Source organism: Varanus komodoensis, unplaced genomic scaffold (assembly GCF_004798865.1).
Source record: "Varanus komodoensis strain SLA01 unplaced genomic scaffold, ASM479886v1 scaffold24, whole genome shotgun sequence".
Classification (NCBI taxonomy): Eukaryota; Metazoa; Chordata; class Lepidosauria; order Squamata; family Varanidae; genus Varanus; species Varanus komodoensis.
Window position 1 is genome coordinate 15259800 of NW_025335641.1, and position 26164 is coordinate 15285963.

At 39.5% G+C, this 26164-nt stretch overlaps 1 protein-coding gene across 1 annotated transcript in view; it reads left to right on the top strand.

Annotated features, from left to right (window-relative positions):
* NTNG1 (netrin G1) overlaps window positions 1-26164 on the top strand; it is a 259586-nt gene that overhangs the window by 162175 nt on the left and 71247 nt on the right. The window contains exon 4 of the mRNA XM_044432442.1: window positions 6708-6734. Coding sequence (XP_044288377.1) covers window positions 6708-6734 — 27 coding nt within the window. The remainder of the gene's footprint in view (window positions 1-6707; window positions 6735-26164) is intronic.

Consider the following 26164-nt stretch of genomic DNA (forward strand, 5'->3'; position numbering starts at 1 on the left):
CACAAGCCAGAATGGTGATTTTCCAGCATTTTGGCCCACAACAACCTCTATGGGTGGGATAGTGTCACCTTCTGAGACAAGCATCCTCCACAACTTGAAGCTGACAGAACAAATAAAGCGGTAGAACTAGAGTCTTTTCTGTCCTCACACGTTTATAACCAGAAACAGAATACTTGAAAGGGGCTGGCATAACATCCCTGTCCTTAAAACAGAACTTTGCATAGTTGTGATTGCTTCAGTTATCTTGTGCATCTGATCCACTGTGAGATCTTAACCCAGACTTTCATGTGGATGGCATCCAGAAAGTCTGCCTGTTCTCAGGAGTTTGGCACCCATCCATGGATCAAAACAAATGCTTAGCCACATCAACTAGTGATCAGGTATTGAAAAAGAACAAGCATGATGCAACCACAGTTAAGTACTGTGAACCAAATGATTCAAATATGTGAGAAGAAGCTGGAACTTTCTTTGATTTAAATGAATAGGTTTTATACGTGCTTAATTTTTGAGCTGGATCATTTCCTATACATTTATCCCTCTTGCTAATAAGTGTTGAAAAAAGCACAGTAAAAGCAGAATGCTGGGGGCAGGATACTATACAAAGGAAAGAAAAGGGCATGGAAAGCAAGAAATACACAAAAATGTTCTGCCATGGATGTGCATGAGCTATGCTAATATGACTTGTATACCTAAATCCCTCAGAGGGTAGAAAAAGGAACAAGCAGAGAATAAGCTATCAAACATATCTGGAGTAAGAGTTATTAGTTGGTCTTTCTAAAAAGTCTAGAGTTCCACCTTGTATAGAAGGTAAAAAGCTAGCTTTGGAAATAACCATTCATGGAAAAGTTGTTTTGAAGAAGCAGGGCTATGCACCAGAGCTGAATGATTTTTTTTTTTTTTTTAAGCACACACAACCAGCCGCAATGTGCCATGTTCCAAATGTTATCTTGCACTTCAAAGCAGCAGCTGTGAGGAATCAAACCTCCAAACTGAATATCACAGGAAACAGGACCTTATCAAGTTTAATGCGGGAGTAATAGACAAAGTAACAATCCATGAAGTGTGGGGGGCATGAAATTATGATAAAATTCCTACCAGGCAGTGAAAAAGTGAACCTTCAAAAAGAAGAGGAAAACATTCTGTAAGAGCATTAACTTTTAGAAAAACGGACACTTTGGATCACAGAGTTATACCTTAAAGCAATGATACATTTTGAATTCACAGGATTTTTTCTCTCTCTCGCCAAGAATTCACAGCCTTGAAAAGCTTCTAAACTCACACAGTGTGAGTGCTGATCCATAGACAGTCATAGTTACTACATCCAGCTCTGCTCTATGTCTCAATTATTCCTTGAATTAAAGATGAATATCCTACATTTTCCCTTTATGCAACTCTCCAGGTTTTTCTTATTGATGCAGTCATTTTTATTCAAATTCCACAAATCAACATTGGTCTTTTCAAATACGACCCAGCCAAAACAAATGCCATGTCTTGCATATGCCAAGACTATATGCACAGTATATTTACTGAACACAGATTCATCAACACAGAAGTTCAGTGCTCAAATAATAGGAGGATCTTGACTGGACAACCTTCCTTAGAGCAACAAAAGAAAAGATTTTCTTCCAAGGACACTGAACTTCTTTTTCATAGTGACTTGATTGAGACTCAGCATAGTCAAAATAAAATTCTACCCTTGTTCCATAGCAGTATTTGGAAATACAGCTGTCTGTTCTGCACTCTTCATGAAGAACTGTGAATAATTTGTGTTTTAATTCTTTGTTAAAGAAATTGTCCTGAGACTATAATAGTCAGACAGTATACAGAAAATTTAAATAAATGAATAAATTTGTTATATATTAAGTGAATATATTGTGTATGTGCAATGTCCCTTCTGTTCACATATCCTCAACCTTTGACTGTCATAGAGAAACCAGATTCAATTACCCAATGCAAAATAGACCTCACCTAGCTCACCCGCTATGCCACCCCCAAATAGTGATACCATCCAACTTTTCCAGAAGTGATCCACAAAATTTCTCAGCATGGGGTGGTGAGTTTTGTTTGCTTGCTTGTTTTTTCACATTTGCATCAGTTTCAATTAGAGTGACATTCAAGAGGAAATCCAGAAAGTCTGTAAAAAAAAATCAAGGAGGAATATAGAAACTGTGGTATAACAGAAGGTTGCTCTGGAGCAGGCACAGGCAATGATGTTCGCCTTCATCATTGTAACCAACTACCTGGAGGGCCACAAGTTGTCAATACCTATTCGAGCGCAAGTATATTCAGATTCTCATCAATTCCACATGCTGATAATGTCATGGTCATGCAGAATAACCAGCCCTAGTGGAAACAAGCATGATTTTGTCTTTGTTTGTTTCATATTATTTTATTTTCTCCTTGCTTATAGTGCAGTATAATCTATTTATTTTATTTACTTATTTAGAGCACTTGTATGCCGTCCCATCGCATAGCCTCGGGACAGCTTACATAAATAAAATAAAACATAATCCAGATAAAATCCAGATAAAATCCAGATCCACCCTGGCTGCATATTAAAACCTATACACTGATATTAAAAGTTATTAAAATATTGTTGAAATAAAAAGGTCTTAGCCTGGCGCCGAAAAACAAATATTGTTTTGTCTAGTTTAGACAGACTAACTGGTAGGGAGGCAACAGTTCTTACCATATCTTAAATTTCTGTGATGGGTTTTCTCCATGAATACAGGTCTAAGGATTTGTTCCAGAAAATAATTGAGTTAGGTCTAAACTTAGTCCTGCTTAAAGTAGGCTCAATAAAAATAATAGGGTTTAAATTATCCATGGCTAATTGAAGTCCCATTTATTTAGAACAAAGTGATCTATCAAGGTATGACTACATCTGGATTCAGTGTAGGTGAGATCTGTATTTGTATATGCTGCATGAACAGCATATATCTCAAAGGGCAGATTCCCTTTCCTCCCATCAGCCCCTTGTACCACCTCAGATCTTCTCCAATAGGTTGGAGAACTCTCCAGAAATAATTCTGAAGGCACATAGGATACTATAGGGGAAAGGAAAAGATGGGATGGTTCCATGGCTCGTTAGAGCCCTATAACTGCAACCTTAAATTAACGGTCTGTAATTATATTTGACTGACCATTTTGGCATCAGTCATCAGCAAGCACACTTTTGCTCTTAAAAAAATAATGTTAATGACAAACTGACTTACGCACCTCCCATTCTCAGAGAGGGTCTTCCTTGCTTGCATTCATTCAATTCTATCTGACCTTGTTCAAAAGTTAATTTCTTCTGGGCAACCCACCAACATACTTCTCTACAGGTGCCAAAATTCTCTTCCTGTAGACAGTGTGATAAGAATCACTCTCCTTACAGAAAATCTCACAAGAATCCAAGCTTTCACAGATAAAGGTATTATGTGTCCACTGGAAATTTGTCAGATAACAGGACTGCAAAGTTTTTTAAAATAATCTGGCAACACACTTTGGTTTCCTTGTTACCTTAACTGTATCAGAGGTGTAGTGGTTTTTTTAGTGTGGTTACTTAGGATCATCCCCAGTGTCATATCCCCAGTGAGAATCCAAAAATTCAAGCAGTTGTGCTGATCTCTGTCAACAAACACATTCAAGCAGTCTTATTTCCACCAGAGTCAAGGTCTCTCATAAATAATTTGCATTATAACAGAGATCTAAATATTTTTAAACATAAAAGAATATTTATTCACTTATTCCAATCCTATATTCACCCATAGCTGATGCTCTCCAGCCATTTGTAACAATTCCTAGAATACAATGAAATACCATGCAAAATGCAAATGCAATGCAATTTTACTAAGACATTTAAAAATGGAATGTAGACAACTTAGGGTACCATCCTGACATCATCTAGACTTCATAAGATTATTCTCTGAGGTCCTGCAGTCCTGAAGTTTCGACTCAAAGGGCCAAGCCTTCTCTTTGCCCCACACACCTGGAATGGAGCGTTCCGCCATCTACCAGCCTCCCAAGGTTGCAGCTGAGAAAGTGGGTGTGGAGGAGAGAAGGCCAGGCCGAGGACTTCTCAGCATCCAGCCTTCTTCCCACCCCCCTTGGCACTGTATTTAGATGACTGGAAAGAGACATTCAAATGAAATACCAGGCACAGATTTAACGTGCTGCAAGGCACAGGGCACTGGGTTGTGTTCTTAACAATTAAAACAAGGTAATTCCAACTAGATCTGTTGTATCTCAGTCTTGTCTGGATTGAACTTAAGTTTGTTAGCCCTCATTCAGTCCGTTGTCAAAGCCAGGCACTGATCTAGTACATCTGTAGCATCTCATGCTGGGTGGTGGTGGTGGTTACAGAATAATGAGAGTGATTATTTTTGTTGTTGAGAAGTTATTGCTGAAATTATTATTATTGAAAAGGAGAATTATTATTATTAGTATTAAACATTTTATAGACTGTTCTATAGCAAATGCTCTCAGAACAGTGTACAGCGTAAAACATAATAGCAATAACGTATCTGTAATAGGTATATTATGTATGGATATATTCCTAAATAGAACTGATGAGAATGCACTCCAAACCTCTGAATGACCCGCTCAGCAGCTTCAAGTAGTTGTTAAATAGCATGGGGGGAAAACTGACCTAGAGGATTCCATGCGGAAGTCCATAGGGTCATGCCATTTTCCCCAAGCACCACTTTCTGGAGCTAGCCCTCCAAGTAGGAGCAAAACCACTGCAGCGCAGTAGCCTCCACTCTCAGCCCAGATGCTACATATACTTTTTAATGCACTGACTTCAGATAAATACTGCAGTACCATAAAAACATCAAATGTAATAATCCAAACACACAAAGAAGTGTTCTCGTATTTGCCTGTATTTCATGTTCATTAGGGCAAAGTGACCAGCTTGTTCTCTATTAGCCTCTCCCTTCTGGTAGGTCTTTTCCAAATGTTGAAAAAGGTTTATCTTGTCCACCAGCTGAGAACGGCAGCTAAATATAAAAGGAGCACGTGCCACCAGTGTCTCTGCTAATAAAAATTATTTGTACGGCATCCCTGTGTAGCTCCACTATACTACACTACACTACACCTCTGAGTGTATGCTGTGATTTATTATTTTTCACTTAGAAAATTGGTAATGTAAATTGTATATTTTAATGAAGAGGAGGAGGATGGGAATGATACTATATATGCACTGTAAGCACCTATGATAGTTAGCCAACTGGCAAAATCATTAATACATTTGTTCATCTTTCTCTCCTGTAGCTGTTAGGGAAAAATACTAGGTAAAATATTCCTTGGTACATGATCTACTTTAGCATCTCTGAGCCAGACCTGTTTTCCTTGGTGCTTTCTTCTTAATGTAGGAATTTCCATCACATGAGAAGCTAAAATACAGAAAATGACATGTCATGTCTTTTTGGGGATGGAACCATTCTTGCATTTTCAGTGCCAACCAAAATCACTTTTTACTGATGCAGCAGACAGAAACACATTTGAATAGAATAAAAATTTAAAAGCAATATCCCACATCATATGTTTGCCTCTGTGCATGAAGGTGGGGAAACGGAGAAGCAATGGACCAAAACTGAATATAAAAGCTAACCTGATTCAAGAACAATGAAATGGTGTATCTCCCATCAGTAAACATTTGGGGCCTACACTGAATAAGAGAAGCTGAGTTTTATATATAAAGTGAAGAGCTTGCTGTTGCTATCACTAAACTATGAAGCTAGAAAATCAAATAGTTATGATACAAATAATGACAGTTGCTGATAAAATGCTTGTGATTTCCACTGATTCCTCACATATTTGGGTGTAAATAACATCCTCAAATGCCTCCAAGTTCTGAAATAGCAATTTGCTGTGGGGGCCCCTAAAATAGCAAAGAATAGCTTTCTTGAGGATAAGCCCTGTTGAGAATAAGGCAATCCTGGGGAATGTTCAATTCAATGAGATCATTAGCTGGCTGTTTTCCTATCACAATATCACCAGGAAGTATAAAGAAATCAGAGATTGCCTAACTGTTCTTAATTGATATGTTTATGTTACACTGTTTAAGACCGAAATGCATCCAGTGCTTTCTAAACTAGGAGGTGTGATATTTGTCGATGACTAGTAGTTTGAAAACATTTGCAAACAATTACGAAGGCTAAAATCTTGTCTTTCACTGAATAACAGCACACCTTTGGGGTATAAGAATGCTATTAAATATCCAGAAGCATCCATGGATAATTATCCAACCTTAATTAAAATTGAGACTATGAAAAAGAATGGGGGAAATGGTTATAGGAAACCCAATCTGTGTGTCCAAGTGTCTGTGTGTGCGTGTGTGTGTGTGTGATGCACACATAAAATAAAATAGATATGCTTTGACTGAACTTCAACTCAGACCCCACTGAGGAGCTTTGGAAAATTGGCTACTTCACCTTGACCAATTTGGAAGCTGTCCACTTCAACTCAGGTACCAAACTCAAGCCAAGATTCAGAAATCTGAGGCTTCGTGCCAGAGGAAGCAGACTGGATCTGTTGGAAACTAACCAATGGGCTTAATTCTCCCAGTTAACTCCTGACAGCTTCATTTTCTCTTGCTTTCGATTGATTTTTAGTGCTGATAGACCTCATGATGAGTTCGGTGAAGCCATGTAAAGTATACTGAATTAGTGCCTCATCAACACTTATGCATACCTAACCAAAATTCTCTCTTTTCTTTGCAGGTATGCCCAGTATTCTCAGCATTGGTAGTAAGTAATAAAGAGCAGACTTAGGCCAGCTTTGCTTGCTGTTCTGGCCCTGAAAGTCTATTTTTCCAACATCTATTTCTGTTTACTCTGAAACATGCTTGGCAGGAACTGGAGAAAGATCCCTAAGCATCATCCTGCTGCTGTTGTACGTCACTGATATCCATGTTTAGAGGGAAGTTTTATTTACCTTATTTGCATCGAATGGCAAATGCAGATTCTATGATCACCAAAGGAGCATGATTGCAATGAAGCAGACCTTAGCCCAACTCAGCTAACATTGTTCAAGTAGAGCAACGTTTGCCTGTTAAAACAGAAAGTAGTCCTACAACTCCCAGCATTCCGCAGCTACTGGCTGGGAAATGCTAGGAGTTGTAGGACTTCTTTTCTTCCTGAACATGTTTAGGATGTTGGCTTTAGAAGATTAAATAAGCAATCTTCGAGAGCTATGCATATCCATATGTATATAACAGAAGAATATGAATTTCTCTTCAGACAACCAAGTCAGATACAGTGTCCATTTACTATAGTCCATCCAAAAGTATCACTGTACTTTTATTGCATTTTCATTATGTTGTTTCAGATCTGTAAACCACCTTAGTATTCCTATACTGTAGGGCAATATGAAAATCTGATACATAAATATATAACTAAATATAATATTCATGCCCTTAATCCACAGATGATACTGAAAGGGCCTTATTTTCCCTTTTATTTTAGCTTTAAAATAAAAAAACATAATTTTAAACAAAACAAGCTTTAACACTGGAATCTAGTTATATCTTAGTCATTTTCAGCATTAAATAAACCATTTTTTGTTCCTATTCTTTACTGTGTACAAACACATAGAAGGTGGAACCTTTCCTTTCAGGGATGACTCTATACCATTTTACAAATATTTGGTGAAAGCCATCTATCTGCCTGGATTTTGAATGAACCAGCCTGGCATGTAAAACCTTTCTTTATTCTTTGAAACTGAGTCTTTAGAACATTTCAATTTAGTTACAGAGATTCTCCTAATCATATAATGCACTTCTGATCGGAACCCTTACTTCTCTTAGGAACAATTCTGTGCAGGCTTTTTTAGATAGGCTTTTTTTTTTCTTTTTTAGTTAGAAAAATGTCCTAAAACACCAGTGGTCCCTGACTTAGACATGATGAGTGGAGAATGATGGAGTTTTAGGACTTTTCTTGTCTAAACATGTGTGGGAATGTTCCCTTTCAGGTGTAGCAATAACTAATCAGGTCCCCACGTTTTCTCTATAATCATTTTGTAATTGTTGCCTGCTGGCATATCTCCATATATAGTTCCAGATATTACTTAGAAATGTAATTTCCCAGCTCTTTCTCCATTTTGAAATGTAACCTAGGACCTTTAATGTACCAACCTGTCATAAAATCTAGTATAACCATAAAAAAGAGAAAGAGAGAGACTTCTTAGATTTTTCAATATTATGTTTGCAATGGAAAAAATCTTCATAATTATTAATATTCTCTCCTTTTATTTTTATTTATTTTTGGTCTTGAAAACCCCCCAGTGAAGTCTGTATTTCCCTTGTTATTTCCAAGCATTGACTGCATAAATTTACATATTCCTAAACAATTTCCCAATATTGAAATAAGTTTTTTTTTAATCCAGCTCATTATTAAAAAATGCCTGTTTTTAAAGATGGCTGTTTTGAAGGATGGCTGTCTTTGTGCCAGGATGCTCCCTCCACTGGTACACGAGGAGCTAGCAGTTCTTACAGCAACTGGGGATGATTGGAAATTCATCTTTCTAGTAAAGGAGGTCATCAGAGCTCATATCTGTCTCAATCTGAAAAGGAGCATTTCAGCTCCTTTCCAGGTTATTTTAGAAAGCATTAATTCTGCTCCTTTCTGGATTACTTTAGAAAGTACTAGTTCCCCATTGCACTAGGGAAAAGTTGTACTAGCACAGCAGAATCAATGGGTACACAGTAGCAGTACTCTCTGCTGCCCAAGACCAGCTCCGTGTCTGTTATCCAAATCTTTAATATTACCACAAAAATCATGTTGGAGCCAATCACAATCATATTTGATTCATTCAAAGTCATTTTTCCTTAGATGACACTCACAATAATGCATCTAATGGAATCCTCAGTATGCCTGTTCCGAAATACCTAAATGTGTTCCCAAAGGAATGTCATCCAATCTCATAGCTAATTCAAACACTTTGCCAGATAATATATGCATAAGGTTAGTTACGGACAAAGATCCCTTGCATAAAATAATTGCCTGTTCATCCTTGGGTGTTAGTCTAGGCTTTCCCCAATGTATATATATTTATCACACAAGTGCAATGATTTATTTTTTCTGAAACAATCATTTATGCATTATGTAAAAAAAATAGTATTCTTCACAAAACTTTTGGTTTAATCAATATGACTCTTCCGAGTGGAAATGCATTAATGGAGCATTCCAGTGGCCATTAGGCAGCACCTGGATTGTCAAAGAAAACCCCTCTGAGGCCGTAGACAGCGCTCCGGTCGCACAGGGTTTTTTCTGAAGACAGAGCTCCTGTCTTGGATCCTTGAATCCTAATCCTTCTCCCCCAGCCATGTCCCTGGCACAGAGGGAAAGGCAGTTGGGCTCTGAGGCCCCTGTAATGGAAGTCAAAACAGAATAGTCCTCTTCAGTCCCTTCTGCTCAGCTAGCAAGCGCCTAGCAGGTTTTAGGATGAGGCTTCTCAGACCAGGGTGCCCAGTCATTAGAAGGCCTTGTCCTGATGTTGGTTGCATAAGAGTAGACCACGTACCAGCTCAGACTTATTTTTTTCATCAATCTCTTCTATCATTCATTTTTATTTTCTGCAAATATAGTGCCTAAATATCAAATGTGACTTTTGAATTTGAAAAATTAGTTGCTCATAATGTTATCCCTTGTTCTGCTCCCAAAAGGTGTGAGAGAGATTTAGAAACTTAACTTTTGAAAATCTAGGGGAGGTTTACAGCGATTCATAAAATGCAATAAAATACAGTGTATGATACAAATAAGAAGAAAAACATCATAAAATTCCCCTACAGAAGTTGAAAAGCAAATCTGAAGAACATAATTAATGAAGACAGATTATTACAACCTGACCTGCTAAGTAGCTGCCATATCCGCTGCCCCATGTGCTATTTAGACCTATTAAATGTTTTGGCATACAGTGTCATCTTAGCCTGGCACCAAAAAATACTTAAATTGGCACCAGGCAGGCCTTAGTGGCAAGCTGCTTCCATAATTATATTCATCTATAATTTTAAATTCAGTCAGAAATATGTGCTGAATGTTAGATCATCACTGTAATACATACATTCAGGAAACTGATTTTTTCTCCAAAATAATCTAATAGTATGCATTTTAGTTTATAGGTATGGTGAATGCCTCCACATTTAAATTAATTCAAAAGGTGCCAGAAGGCATTATTGTCGGGTGCTGCACAAGAGAATAAATGGAGAAACAAATGTTCCATTAACCATGGCTCCTGCTAGAGTATTTTTTAGATTGTCATTATCCACCCAATTAGCCAAGTTCCCAAAGCAGAGCAACCTGAAATAAATAGCCCCATTCCACACAATTAAAGTACGTACATGTATGAAAGTAGAAAAGTAAAAGTAACAATTGTCTTACATTTTTTTCCAACTTGACATGTTCAATTATAGCAATGGTTCCAGTTTTACTTGAGAAATATGACAATGTCTCACTTTAAATTAATCTGGGAATTTATGCTAAAGGATGCTAAAAACCAAAAAGTGTATTCGGCCACAGAGTAAGCTGGATGTAGAGTAAAGGAGCAGTGCATGAATTGCAAATATGCACTCTGGGAACAATCTTTAGTAACCTACAGGCAGAGAAAATCCTCATTTCTTGCCCCTTCCCTTGGCTTAAGTAGAAGGCAGTGCATTTGAGCATCCCAGGGAAGGAACAGTCTGTGCTCACCTCCCAAGTCCCTATCTTTCCTCTTTGGCCAGTGCAATTATTGCATGAAAATGTGCCCAGAGCTCTAATCTTCTGCAGTGCTCTTGAGCATAGCCTGTACTTAAACAATGGGAAAGAAACAGAAGCCCTAAGTGTATAACAGCAGCCACACAGAGAATAAACTTCCCCTTTCTCTTTTGCATAAGCACTGAACACGGAAGGCGTGGCCAAAACCCTGGCTGTCATGTTAAATGCCATTGATTTCAGCTGGAGTTGCATACTAACCTGGAAGTCGGTGGCTCTGAGTTATGCTTGAAATCAATGGGATTGTGCCCAGGTTTTGTGTTATGCAGGCCATCATACTGCAGCACAAGTTTTACTAACATGCAGCTGAAAAGCAATAGTCTAATAATTTAACAGCTGCATTATGTCTTATACATGCAGAGTCAAGTTTCTCAATTTATAAATCAACTTAGTTCAGCTTGTAAATAGGCTTAGGACTGATTTGTTAAGCAGCGTGACACATATGAAATGCCATCAAAACTAGCTTTGTCATAATGCAAGGGGCCCTCTGTGTCAGTTTTTATACTGACCGAAATGCAACCGAAGCCATTTTTCCCAGGCTCAGTGCAGCAGCATTAAGAACATGTGGGGTAAAAACATTCTGCTCTTTTCGTTGCTGCATTTCCCCACATGTTCTTTGCCTAACTGCAAACTGCTTCACTGAGCTTTGATCCCACTGAAGCCCGGACAATGAATTTGCATGTGTTATTTGATGCATGGGAAAGGGGAACTGAAAATCCAGGAGAAAAATACTATTGCTTGCACATGGAGAGACATGAATACATTGTCACAGCCGACAGAAATGGATAACTGGTAAAAATAGTTCTTGTGCTACAGACTGTTGGTATTGCCTTGCATGCATGTTTGTGGTTGCCACATTCACTTTACACTGCCATGCAGCCTTCTTCGCTACATTCACCATCTCCGAGCATCAGCAGATGTTGGCCTTTGGTCTCTTAATAGGGAAATGCACATCACCTTGGACTAATTAGGGGTGACCTGAAAGGATGCTTTCTTGACCTCTTTGAATGTTGTCACTTTTATACAGTAGAAGGAGATTTCCTACTCTTACACCAGCAAATAATTCCACAGAAGGACAAACCTGATTTTAAAAAACACAAAAATCAGTAGCTGATCTGTCCACTCTACCTATTTGTACCTAAAAGAAGAAAACTAGCTAATCCTACATGGTATCCTGGAGATACTTCCTGTTTTAACAGGGAATATGGAAGAGACCCCAGTTCAACCACAAATCACCTTCAAATGTAAACATCTTTGCAGTCATAAAAAAAATAGAGAATGACTCTGTTTACTTCATTTGTTGGAGTAAATAGAATATTGGTACAGGTTTCTCAAATCCATATGCAAAGGTATTCTGTACTATATGGATTTGGGAGTTTTTCTTATGGCCAACCCAGCTGCCTTTGTTTTTAATATTCTCAAAGTATTCTTTGAAAATGGCAGAAGTCAGTGGAACATGTTTCTACATTCTTTTCTGCTGTGATTCACTGTGGTTCACAGTACTGATATGTGTAGATCGATACCAATCAGTAGCTCAGGATTGTATCAATGAACAATATTCATTTACCCCAACAATGCATTTACTCCAGTGAATTCTACAGAAATATTCTCTCTCTCTCTCTCCCTCTCTCTCTCTCTCTCTCATTTGAAGGCACTTTGTGGTTGAAATGATATTCTTATTTGAAGGTACTCCATGACTGAAGTGGAGTCTTTAACTTACTACCTCTTGTATGTATGTGTGTGTGTGACAGCTGTATAAATGATAGATAGATAGTGACACATCAGACCCAATTAAGAACTTCAGGCTGCTTTAATGGATTCTGTGCTATTTCTTCTTTTGTCTATGCTAATGCAATATTCGTGTTCAATCAAGTTTTTTCTCTCTCATCTGGGAATACCATATTCTCAGGTAGTGAATTTAATTTGGCTTGCTGGAAAACACTAAACTGGGGGCATTGACTTCTCTGTGCCTGGAGCTTTGTTCAGTTAGTGAAGAAAATGGGGAAAAGAACACAAAACATCTTTACAATAGATACTCAGATCATATCCATCGGATTCCAGTGATCAAAAGCATGCCCAAGTAAGAATAAAATATGTATATATTTGTGGGTACATGTATGTATGATTCTATATTCTCTTTGATCTCGAAGGATCTTGTATTAAAGCAGCACATCATTAATGTTTAAGTGCAATGCAAAGAGAGGTCATTTAAATAACACATCCTTTCTGATCATCTACAGAAAAACCAACCCAGAGCTTTCCCCATTAAGGTCATTTGTACCTTCTGTTGTCTATCAATTGAGTATTAGGTTCTTTGATCTTTTCCAGCACATATGAATCCAGTGCTGATCATTTCTTCATCTTTCAGCACTTGCTGGAAAAAAAATGGTGAGATGCTTAGCAATTAATGAGTCCCAAAACCAATTTCCTAATGTCGTAAGCTTTTGTGATCAGTTTTTCCTACAAAGCACCTTAGTATGACCACCTTTAAATGATCACAGTGTACCCAAATGCTTCAAAAGGTGCTTTTGAGATTGAATCCCAGAGATTAAAGTGTGTTCTTTTATGCCTTCTTTTGTCATATTTTCTCTCATTAACCATTTCAGAAGTTCAGGGCTATTCCACAGATAATGCAGAATAAAGTGGTAAAATTGAACACTGGCCCACTTCAGACCTTAGGTGGATTATAGTTTTCATACTCCCTCATCTGTCCTTGTATGTTGAAAGCTAGGACATCAGGGAAAGGGTCTTTCTGATGCATCATCATGTTAAATATGAGTGTTTTGAAGTAAGAAAATAGTCGGAAATGTGACGCCTGTAACTTAATAGAAGAAATACTACAGTTTAGATTTCACTCTCCACCATCTGCTGCCTTACTACCCCGGCCTGTGTACATTTGCCCATAGTCTGTACATGCACAGAGAGTCACCACTGTTGAACCCTTCCTGTAAGAAGCAGCAAAGTGAAACCCACCATTGCTCATTCCAGTGCAGTCTGTCCACTTGGCAGGATTCCCTGCCTTCTCTCTGCTTCCCTGCCTTCCATCTCCTCTGTTGTCACTGCCTGTCACAGCTGTGTAGCAAGCGTTTTGTAGTAGGAGAAGGCCAGGCAGGTACATCACTCAGAATGTCTGTTTTTCCCCACTCCTTTTGCTTTCACACACTCCGCTTGAAAAGAAGTTGGCCCACATTGGAAACAAGCTGTTTCATGGCAAACTCCTGCATCTAATCTGCATTCCAGTAGACCATAATGCCACTAATTATGCTAAGTGGTTTGCTAGAAAGAGTACAATTAGATGGAAAATAGGATTGACATGATGCACAAATAGCTTTGTGGGGGTGATTATCACCTCCGGAGCCTGTTAGTAACAGAGGACTCAGAGTTTTGAAACAAACAACACACTGAAATACAAACAGACTCAAAGTCCACAGCCATTGTAGTGTGTTGTTTGTAGCTGCTTTGTTTTTCTTTTGATTACCCATTTCACATGGTGATTTGTGCTCCACACTTCCCCAGCAATAAGGTCAGCTTCCAAGTCAACCTTATAGGGCCAATTTCTATATGAATATAGGAGGAAAGGCGTATAGGAGGTTTGGGTGATAGGTTTGTTTATATCTATGCACAGATTGAACAAGTTGGAACACAGGACCAGCTCAGCCATCTAAGATCCTAAAAAAAATAGGCAGAAAAACAGTTATGCCAGCTTTTTCTGCGTAGATCCAAAACATTTTTTTTAAATTTCCAGGGAAGGAGAAAACAAAAATTGCCCCTTCAGGATGCCTGTTGGCTCACCCGACACCCAACTCACGCCAGACAAATAAGTGAGAGTTGCAGTATGGGCTGGCAGAGATCAGTTGAGAAATTGTTCCACAGCATGGTCAATAAATGAGTGGGAAACACCCACCCACGGATATTACCTCTTTTTAATATATCTGAAGAGCTGAGCTATAACCTGGTATGCATGTTAGAATAAACCCGCATTCAAAAAAAGAAATCAACCTCAGAACAAACAATATGTTCATTCTCTGGTTTTTCCAGAAAGATATAAGCCAAAAATAATATCCAGAGTTACTTGGTTCACACTCAGTAGAAATCTAACCATAACTGGAAGATCCATGGTTTGTTTAACCTAGCTACAGCAGGGATGATCAGGCTCATTCACGTTCATTCATGATAATCTCCCATTTCAAAAAATTGTGGTCTGTCATGTTAAGCAAACCAGGCCACTATGACAAAAAAGATTCATGAACAGGATCTCCTTCTAAGAAAGAAAGAAAGAAAGAAAGAAAGAAAGAAAGAAAGAAAGAAAGGCAGGCAGGCAGGCAGGCAGGCAGGCAGGCAGAGGAAGGACAGAAGGACAGAAGCAACCATAGTGAACTCAAGAAAGGAGATCACTTCTCATCCTTTCTGCTGCATCATGTTCCCTCAAATTAAAGCTCCCTTCTCCTACCAAGTTGCTTTGTACCCCACAGGCAAACCAGGAATGCCCACGTCTTGCCCATGGCTACTGTTAAATTAAAACCATATATAGCAGCTCTTGTCCACAGATCTTCCATGTCATGTCTGCTTTCGCTTTAATATGCAGTATTTTGCTAAAAAAATAATGGTACTGTTCTGTTTAAGTGGTTGAGCAACATATCAGAGGTTTGCTGATGAAAGAAAATAGTGTTTCTGGGATAGTTTCAGGAGGAATGAAGAGTTGTTATTTGTTGCTAAGTATTGCTGCTGCCCAAAATTTGAGCCGTATAGCCACACAAACTTCTGACCATACCAACTGAAGTAAAACTTTTGGGCACTAAAATATTCCAAAGACTCCAGGCCCAGATAGTAAAATATCTCACAGTCAATTCTCCCACTTGGTTGTGCAACTTTAGTTCCTAATGCCCATGGGATCAAGGAAACACGTACGCCGTGATCAGGTACTGATTGACAATTGCCCATTGTTATGTCTCGCAATGCCTCCCTAAGAGCAGATTGGACAGCAAAAGGAAGCAGCAGCCCCAGTAGCAAGCCCCAAAACCCTTTTGGGGCAGAGTTGCAGCAAGCAGCAATAACTACTTACTGCATGGTGGTCACTCTAAAAATTCCCTACATATGAAAAATCAGTTTCTTTAGAGATTTAGTAATTCGGTAAACCCCAAATAAAAAACTTACAACAAAGAGAAATGTGGCAAGGAGGGAAGAGCAGGTGTTCCTCAGGATACAAAGGGATTACTACTTGGCCTGAGTAAAGGATCCATTCTCCACACAAGCTGCAAACATACCGCTCTTTATTTTACTTTGCATAATCACACAAATTTGAGTGCTTTAAACCACAGTAGAATAATCCAATGAGGAACCCAATATATTAACATAGGACATGCTGATATTATTTAGATGATATTTACAACAGGTTTTAGTTATTGTTAAAGCAAAATTCAATGCCACAGTCAGATCTCGGACCCCTCCCGTAAGCGGTGTCCTTTAGTAGACCCCCCTCAACATCAGTGGGTTTTTGATCCACGCAACTGCAGTGGCACTGCTACAAGCTGCCCACCATTTTTACAATAACACAATCCGCTGATATGGAATTGTATTCTGAGAATATCAAAATGGCAGTCGCTGCTACCTGGAAACCAGGAGATCAACAAGATTAGAAGGTGGGTAGCATTTATGCTTCACCAAAGAACAAGGAAATGGATCACTAAAAAGAGGACAGAAGAGAATGCAAGTTTGCATTAAGTTTCCATATTCTCATTTATATGTATAGATGCAAATTTAGAAACTATTATTATAATCTAAAGAGAAGTACAATATTGAATGCTAGGGATGGGACAAACAGGAGTTTTTCAAATTCCCCTAAATTCTCCTAAAATCCTAAAAGCTAGTGTGTTTTGTTTTGTTCATGGAAAAAAGTACACATGTTGGCCAGGAAAACTGTCCCCTTCTCCCTGTTGCCTAAACCATGAAATATTTCTTTTTTGAAAAATGCACATTTCAAAGTGATTTCTCAATTTTTCATACAGTTGCAATTGCATTAAAATTGTGAAAATTTCTCAAAAAACAAACACACACCCTCTTCTGCTTACATTTGTGTTCATAACTGCATAAGGAACATGGCCGCATCATTTGCAGAGCAAATTTTTCCTGCATCCCTAATAGCGGGCCGGATGACTGCTCACTCCAGTGTCCAGGTGCTGATAGTGGATGGGCACCCACTTTCCCATCTTATAGTACCTGATCTTTAAACTGGAATTCCACTGGACACACCTTCATGCAGGATTCCTTCTCACAGAAAATTGTCCTATGTAAAATAGGACACATGGTGAACGAGAAGACAGGCACCAGGGCAGTTGAATGTCTAGTGCAACCAATAGCCCTGGTCATATTTATATATACACATTAAGCTACATTGATATTACTATTTATTGTGTTTGTGTACCACCCAATAGGCAAAGGTCTCCGGACAGTTCACAGCAATCACAAAATAAATAGAAAATAATGTTTAAAAAATCTTCAAAGCATTCTTTAAAGGGGAAATTCGATGTTGGGATCATTAGGAAAGATACTGAAACTACAAATATACTGGTCTTACACAGATTTGCATTGCAATCAAAGATGGGATACTATGTACAGTTTTGGTCCCTCTCTCATTGCACTGACCCAAGGTCACCCCATGAAGCTCATCCGTGAGAGATTCAGGACAGATAAAAGGAAGGGACCGTTGACTGTGGAAATTGCTGCCACAGGAGGATAGCCCCCAATATGAAGGGCTTTAAAAGCGGGGCTAACAAACTGGGGACCATCACGACCTCTTGTGGAAGCAGATATCAGGCCTATTGGTGATTTCAAGTCCCGATGGCTATATGAGGCTTCCAGTGCCTCAGTAGCAGTTAGTAGGAGGAGGAGAAGGAAAGAGTACTATTCTCTTCACTTCCTACTTAGGAACTTTTAACTAATGCTTGGCCTCTGTATAAACAGAAGGTGGGCTAGAGAGAAACTCAGTCTGATCCAGCATGGCTCTTCTCATGTTCTTAACTATTATGACCTGCTCTTATGTCTTTAAAAGCAGCTTTATGTGCAGAGATCCATAGGTGGTACTTTTCACGAGCGAGAGAAAGCATTAATGTATCGCAATGTCTTCATATCATGCTGCTGTTAACTATAGAAATGACGACAATGACTAAATGAAAAGTTCACCACCCCAGCTCTGATATTCAGACCTATTAATCATTTTTGTGGGAATGTGTTTTCCTCTGTGAAATATTGATTTTCAACTTTTTAATGTATTTCCTTTTTGCCCACAAAGAAAATACTGCTTTCATTGTATGTGGAAAAGCTCCTACTTCTCATTCGCTGATCATGAATGCACACACAGTAAATAGTAGTTAAAAGTAAAATATAATTAAGATAACACACATGTTTAAGGAGACAAGATGCCTGGCCTGAGGCCGGCTTCCAGAACAAGCACGAGTGCAGTCATCTTGCTGTTGTGAACACAAAAGGTTGATTCCTTGAGCTGTGGCTCCTTGCGGCAACTTGAAGGAGAGAGCAACGTCTTTTTTGTTGGCAAAGAGGTGACATCCAGACTGAGGCATGCTTATTTAGAAGCATATATTCTTAGAGATCAGTGGGAATTGAACCACGGCTCTTGACATGCTCTGAACAGAACAATCTGCAGTGCCATCAGTAGAAGTATGTGGAAAATAGAATGCAAGTCCCATCATCCTTCACCATTAAATATCATGGCTAGGGCTGAAGGGAGTTGCCCACCCTCAGTGTAAAATCTTCCACCAAAAGAACCCCTCTGTGGGCATGGCTACCATTCCACACAATGGACACACCTCCTGGAGGCCAGGAGTCATTGTTTAGTATAATAACTAACTCTGCAGAAGAACTACATGGACAGATGACTTTACCTTAACTCATAGTGGCATGCAGCTGGCAGCAAACACCCCCATGGAACAATTTCCAGAGGGTTAACTATGTTAGTCTATTGTAGCAAGCACAACAAAGAATCTTGTGGCACCTTAAAAGGGAAACACTTTTGGCATAGGGTTTTTTGAACTCCAGTGCATTGAATCCATTGCATGGCCCCTCCGAAGGATTATGGTCCTGTGTGCCCAAACATGGGAGCATGTCTCCATCAGTCTAGCAGAGGTAATGTCAGACTAAACACACATAGGATTTTACTTGAAGGGAATTTTACTCATAAGTAAACACACATAGGAGCGCAACTTTAGAAGGCAGCACAGATGAAGGAGTCCACCTGGAGCTATCGGCTACTTGTTAAGAAACGTGTGTTTTGTTTCTTTCAAATGTGATTGTATGGATGCTACTCTGTCTTCAATATAATTGGGTTTTGCTTTGATTAATCACACTCTTGAATTGCAAGTCAATGTTTAAGGTAAGATAGATGAGAATTTGTGTATCTTAGTGGACTTTAAATTTTCTTTATAAGCAGTCTATCAATTTTTATTTTTATCTTTAAGCATTTATAGCCTGCCTTGCCTCCAGGGAGCTCAAGGTAGATAACAGCATGAATCATAAGCACAACTAGACATCCTAACAATTTAAAACAAAACTCACCAAACATTAAAATTCAAAAACAGTATCACATGATAAAACCACAACAGCAGTCAAAGTGCTCAAAAGAAAGGCAGATTCAAACAACCAATTGGCTGATTCATATTAAATGCTTTAGGACAGAATAGTAGTGGAGTTAGAAGGTGCTTATAAGGCCATCCAGTCCAACCCCCTGCTCCACTTCCATATGTGGTCACCCATTCAGCTGGAGTCCCATGCCTTTGCAGCTTCACAAGGCTGACTCGACATGCTGTCTTGATGTATACCTATGCAGGCAGGATGATTTTCCCAGCATACAGAAGGTCATTAATCTGGAAGCAAGACAAGCCTGCCATGGAATAAAGTTTTGGAAGCTAATCGCAGCACCAAAACAGCCCTATCTCAAGCGCCGAATAAACATATCTCTGAGGTTGTTGGAACATACAAGAGAGGCTCAGAAGATCTTACCAGCAAACTCATATGGCAGAAAGTGACCATCTTCATCACCCTGGCCAGATCTGTATGTCCTGGAATGGGTATAGCTGCAACACCAGACTCATCTGAGCATCGGCAAGCAAGAACTGGGCCTCCAAGATCAGTACAAGGTTCAGAAGTCTTCCCAAACTAGAGATCTGAATTTTGAGGGGATAGAGTTGCTACCCCATCCATCACTGCAAGAAGCCCAATTTATAGATCAACTGTACTGACCATGAGCACCTAGTACCTGTGCCTTTTCTGGATGAAGTATCACCCATTCTGTTGATTGTTGTCAGTAGAAAACAGCTCAAAGAACCACCACCGAGAAATCTGCAGAATCCTTACTGGAGATGCAGCACATGGGTAAGAGGGACTTATCTCTTTACTCAGAAATCAGAGCCAATTACCCCATCATCCCCAAGACAGTTGCTAGCTTGTCCTAACCATTACCTTCTATATATGGAATGGGCATGGGACACCATCTTATCCTTCAGTTTAGGCAACCAAATGTCTTGGACTTTTTAAGGATTAGGGCTTTTTAAGGGATAGGAATTTCCAAGAAAGCACTGTAATTTAATTTAAGGAAATTGAGAGAAAGGTCTTTTCATTTCTATGCTATCTATTCCATACCATTTCATAAGGGAAACGGGGACCCTCTTGGATACTTGTAACACTCCTGTTCACAAACACAGAGGCACATTATGACACGGTGCAGAAGGCTTTTCTGAACCGGCTCATTGCAACTCATTTAAAGCTTGCCTTAGCTCCTGAAGCAGGCATGTCAGTAAAGCAATCATAACAGCTTCCTTTAAAAGAGAGAAGAAAAGAAGAAAGAGTAAGCCTGCTGAATTGACTGCTTAACCTTACGGAGGATCTGGGTGTAGCCTTTACAGAAAAACATGTCCAGCAGCATTTCCTATGCTGGATAGGGTTGTTCTAGTGGAAACAGAAGGAAAGAGATTCACTGACATTGCATGTACACCGAATTCAGCTAGCAGCAGAATTTAGACATCTTAATTCAGAAGTAAATCTTTGGAAAACATTGCTGAGTTGAGATGTATGGGACTGGCGGTCAGAAAAGCATGTTGTGTGATTTAAAAACAAAATGCTGGTAAACTTAAAAGCTGTTTGTCCTATATTCGAACTTTGATCTGAGCATGTTTCGGAATTTAAGATACATCCTCTGGTGCCTTCTTTCCACCACAGCTATTTTGTCAGAATGCAAGCTGGTCCTTGCCATGTCTACATGCGGATACGCCTGCCACTGAGCGTGTAAGAAGCTGTGGATTGGGGCGCTAACCCAGGAGTGGGGAGCCTATGGCCCTCCTGTGCCTACCCCTAGTGTAAATGGATTCACCATGTGCCCACTTCTCTACCACCCTTACAAGTAGGCTTTTAAAAATGGCTGCCAGGCAGACACCAGTGGAGCAGGTGGGCCTGAGGTGAAGGCATGTGTACTCATGGGATCCAAACAGTTCTCTGCACAAAGGTGCAAGACCACTTCTTGGAACAGTTTAACAAATTTCCTACTGCTCCATTCTCTGCCAACAATGTAAGCAGACCAGAAATATCTGCAAGGGAAACCAACAGTTGCCTAGCAACCCCCGTGCTCGTTTTCTCTCCCTAGAAGAAGCCCCAGGGCAGCAACAATTAGTGTGACCAGATGCAAAGGAAGAAAGGACTCCTGTGCTTTCCACCACTGTGGGAAAGAGGGAATATCACCAGGTGCAGCTTGCCAGGCAAGGGTGACAAAAGTTACACCAGCCAAAAATACCTCTGCTATTCTGTGGGTCCATGAGCCTTGTTTTCTTTTGCATCTGTTCACCCTAGCAACCATCTGGACTCGGTGTGTATGAGCTTACTGATTTCTCATGGATCTCTATGAAAAACAAATGGGTCACTTATTTATTTATAGTTTCTGTTTTATGGACTTCACTGGAAAAAGGGAATACATTTCAAATAAGTACAGTATAGAAAGTAGTAGTGTTCTCTTTCTAAACAGATGAGGTCTATAATTCAAGAACTTTCACTTCAGATGGTTTATACAGAACCATCAGTTTGATTTGAAGAGACTCTCATCTCGTATCTTGACTCTTTTTAAATAACAACTGCTGGAAAGCTAGAGACAAATTCAACCCCTTTTCTTCCAAAAAGTGTGTGATGCAGTTGTTCAGGTGCCTGTGTTCCTACTTTTGTTGTTGTTCAGGTGGATGTTTTCCTACTTCTCCAGAATGGGAAGGCTGAGGTTCAAAGACAGATATAATGTGGAAGATCTATACAAAATAGCTTTATTATTGCATTACATTTATATCCCACCTTTTGTCCTCTTGTAAGAAACTCAAGGCAGCTTACACTTTTCTCCTCCTTTCCCTTTTTCCTCACAACAACTACGTGAGATAGGTTAAAGACCAGTGAGGCCCAAAGTCATCCACTGAGTTCCATCACTGAGTAGGAACTAAAATCCAGTTCTCCTGCATCCCAGTCCAACATTCTGACAGCTACACCACACCAACCTGCATATACCTGTAGCTGCTGAACATGAGCAGGAGGATGCTGTTACAATCATATCCTACTTACAGGTTTCTTCCAGGCAGCTGCCTGGCCACTGTGTGAACAGACCAAGATGGACCCTTGGTCTGATCTAGCATGCCTCTTCTTATGTTCTTGGCACCAACCGTAATTACACTGCCATCTCTGATGCAAAGACTGATCATGGAGAAATGGGAGTAATAGCGAACAAATGGAAGCAGCAGACTATTTTCTGCACCCTTTTGACAGCTGGATGACTGATATTGCAACACTGTAAGGAGAAGTATCTTGTATATTACAATGGATGGAGGACTTTACGATGCCCTCAGTATTTGAATAGATGGCACATAAATAGATGGCACAAGTGCATACTTGTTTGGATAGTTCATCTACTTTTGATGACATCTCTGTGTAATTGCTAGAAAGATACATGCATTTCAAATCCATTTATGTATGTGTGAAAAATGGGGAGGGGAATTAAAAAATTAAGAATTTTGTGTGCCCATGGGTGCCATGTTCACTATCCTTTCATGGGACCCATGGGTGCCACAGTGCTTGCATTGTGAACCTCTGCACTAAATGGATGGCCACACTGCACCTACTAGCTTTGTAGTCATTCCCTGTGTCTCCTGAGGACCTTCTTCATTTGTGTCCCACAAAGCCGAGATAACATGGTCAATATGGCAGGTCACTTGGAGCTGTTTTGGGCAATCTACTGCTTATGGGTTGTGGACTGGTTGTATGTTATGCAGGCCTGACCAACTGTCAGAGTAATCCTTTAAAATACATGGAGGAGTAGAGATGGTAAGAACAGTGAGCTCAGTGTTTTGTAAGAATGCTATTCCTCCTCGTTTAATGAATTTCCAAAATAGTAAAGTTGGTGTTTTCTAATTTATTTATTAAAATAGTCACACTTCTGGCCAAAAGGGCATCAAGATGATATGCAGCTTTTAAAAATTGGAATAATCACACGAAGAACAGTGCAAGCTATCCTGTGAATGCAATAAATCAATAAATCCCATCAAAAAACAGCTGAAATAAACTGTATTTACAGACTGCTTGAAACTAGGTGACATTTGGGGCCATGCTGACCCCCGTAGGGAGGGAGTTCCATGAAGGGAAAGCTAACTAGTAATTTATTCTTCCATTTATAAAAGATCTTCTATACCTCAGCTCAGTTATCAAAAGGCTGCAGCCAAGAAATTAGACTGAGTCTTGGACAGGCACCACTGAAGGAACTCCAAGAGATTGTCAGATGTAAGGATGTTTCAGTCAAAGCCAAGACAAAGGGCATTCATACCATGATATTTCCAATCACTATGCATGGGTGTGAAAGCTGGACAGCAAAGAAAGCTTACAGGAAGAGAATTGATGCATTGGAAGCAAGGTGCTGGAGAAGAGCTTTGTGAACACCCTGGACCAACAGAAAGACTAACAAGTGGTTCCTAGATCAAATCAAGCCAGAGCTTTCCTTAGAAGCAAAAATGGTAAACTGAGTCTGACGTTCTTCAGACACATATGAGAAGGCAAGATGCACTGGAGAAGACCATCATGCTAGAGAAAGTCAAAGGCAGAAGAAGAAAAAGAAGACCAAACCAGAGATGGATTGACTGCATAAAGGAAGCCACAGCTTGAATTTAGAGCAGCTAATCAGGGCTGTCATGGAAAGAGCATTTTGGGGGGCTTTCATCCATAAGGTCTCCATAAGTTGGAGGTGACTTGATGGCACATAACAACAATAACAACCATTTTTAATAAGTACCACATTTGGTTATGTGGTTAGCCTAATAATACATTGTCATATTACAAACCTTTATACATAATTGATAAATATGCATTAAACATTATGTAATAGAAGGATTTGAACAATATCACAGTGTAGCATCCAGGGGAAAACTCCTGAGATTTAAAAAGTTAGCATATATATATTTCGTATGTCATTGGATGAACATCAAAGGGATCTGAACTTTTCTTTTGAAATGTAGGCAACACTGCTGGTGGTAAGCAACTCTCCGTCCTGTCAGTGCCCGGATGGTAGATCATGAGGAAATCTTACGCATGTCATCTTGAGCTTCCTGGAAGAAATGTGGGATATAAATATAATAAATACAAATCTCACATATCTCCACAAACCCTTTGCCAAATATATCCACAATCCCCACACTTTTTAATGATTAAAAACGGGAGAGGGGACCCTTTTTGAGATCATACACTACATTTGATACTTCCATATCATTCTTCTTACCTATGTCCCTGCAGTGATCTCAGAACTACCATGATATTTTCCTGCTGATCAGGAAAAGAGAGTCCTTAACAAATTGCAGTAAATGAATGAGTGGCTATTATAACCCCTGGCTATTAAAGGATTCTGATTGACGTCTGCTGAGAATGACTCATCTTTTCCAGTTGCCTAAAGATTTCACAGGCAGCCTCCAGAAGAATCTTTGGGTGACTCAGTTTTTATCCCACAGTTTAAGCATAACATAAAATGACAAATGTGCAAAAGATGGGTGATCGTTCCAGGGTATTCAGACAAGAATGGGGAACATATGAAAAAGGTTAACGTCTAGAATGAGGGCCATACTTTTTCCATCATAGAAAAATCTGAGGGAAAATATACTTCTATTTTGTTTAGATTGTTACTTACTCCTGCTCTGGACTGCTCTGTTAGGCTGAAATTCTATGAATTCTATGAACATGGGTTGTAAGCCTATGGGATTTATTTCTGAATAAACATGTAGAATTGTTCTACAGGGACTGACAACTGACTGAACACTTTTTAATAGTTTGCCTTTATCCAATTAATCCATTAAATTTAAATGCATTTCCAATACCCACTGTCCAAGCCTCAGGTTTAGTGCCTTTTTTGAGGGGGGGGAGGGAGGGGTAACTTATACATTCAGAAGAAATGTTACAACATTGTTAGAATGAAAGGACAGCTTAACCTGCAGCCTGACTTTAAAAATTTCCTCTTAGTGATCTAAATTGAACCATCAGTAATCAGCCAGTGTTAAAATTAAACTTCCACCTCTACAGCTGGAAGGTTGCATCCCTGGACATAAAACTGTTTCTTCTTGCAAGATCAGGTCTATTTTAATGACTGTGATTTTGAACACAGAGTAAGTGCAAAACCAATTTTGTTTGTCCAGGGACAGGATTCAAAAAGAACCTTTGCAAGTTAGATATTAGCACTAACTTAGACATGATATGTGTTCTTTGCAACTACCTTAAGGTTGTTTTTTAGGAATAACTCTAAGCATGTTCAGAATAGGAACCATTCCTTCCCAAACTGAAGTCCAGATGAAGATACCCCTTGCATTGCTATTGTTATTCATTAATGCATGCATGCAATTATTCTATTCCTATATTGCCATTTTTTTTGCAAGGAAACCAAGGCGGCTTACGCTGTCTTCCCCCTCTTCTTTATTTTATCTTCACAACAACCCTGTGAGGTAGGCTAAGATGAGAGTCAGTGACTGGATCAAAGTCACTCAGAGCGCTTCATGGCTGACTGGGAACAAGAACCCAGATCTTCAGTCCACAGTCCAACACTCTAACCACTGCACCACTCTGGCTACATCACACAGTGCCCAGTATTAAAACATCTTTAAAACCCTGGCATGCTTGGTAACAATGGAACAGCATCCAGCAGGGCTGCTGCATCCTTGCTGTCCAATGGACAGCATCCAGGGCTTCTTCTGGTCCTGGGAATGCCTGCTTCTGCAATGGCCCTTTTGCCCTTCTACAAATAAGCCCCAGAAACTGGCAGAAATGGATCAGCAGAGATCAGTAGTGCCTCTTGATTTGAAGAAGCCCCACTGACCTGGCCCATTCTGGAAATGTGTTTCTGCCTGTTTAAGTTCTCTGCATAAGCCCCA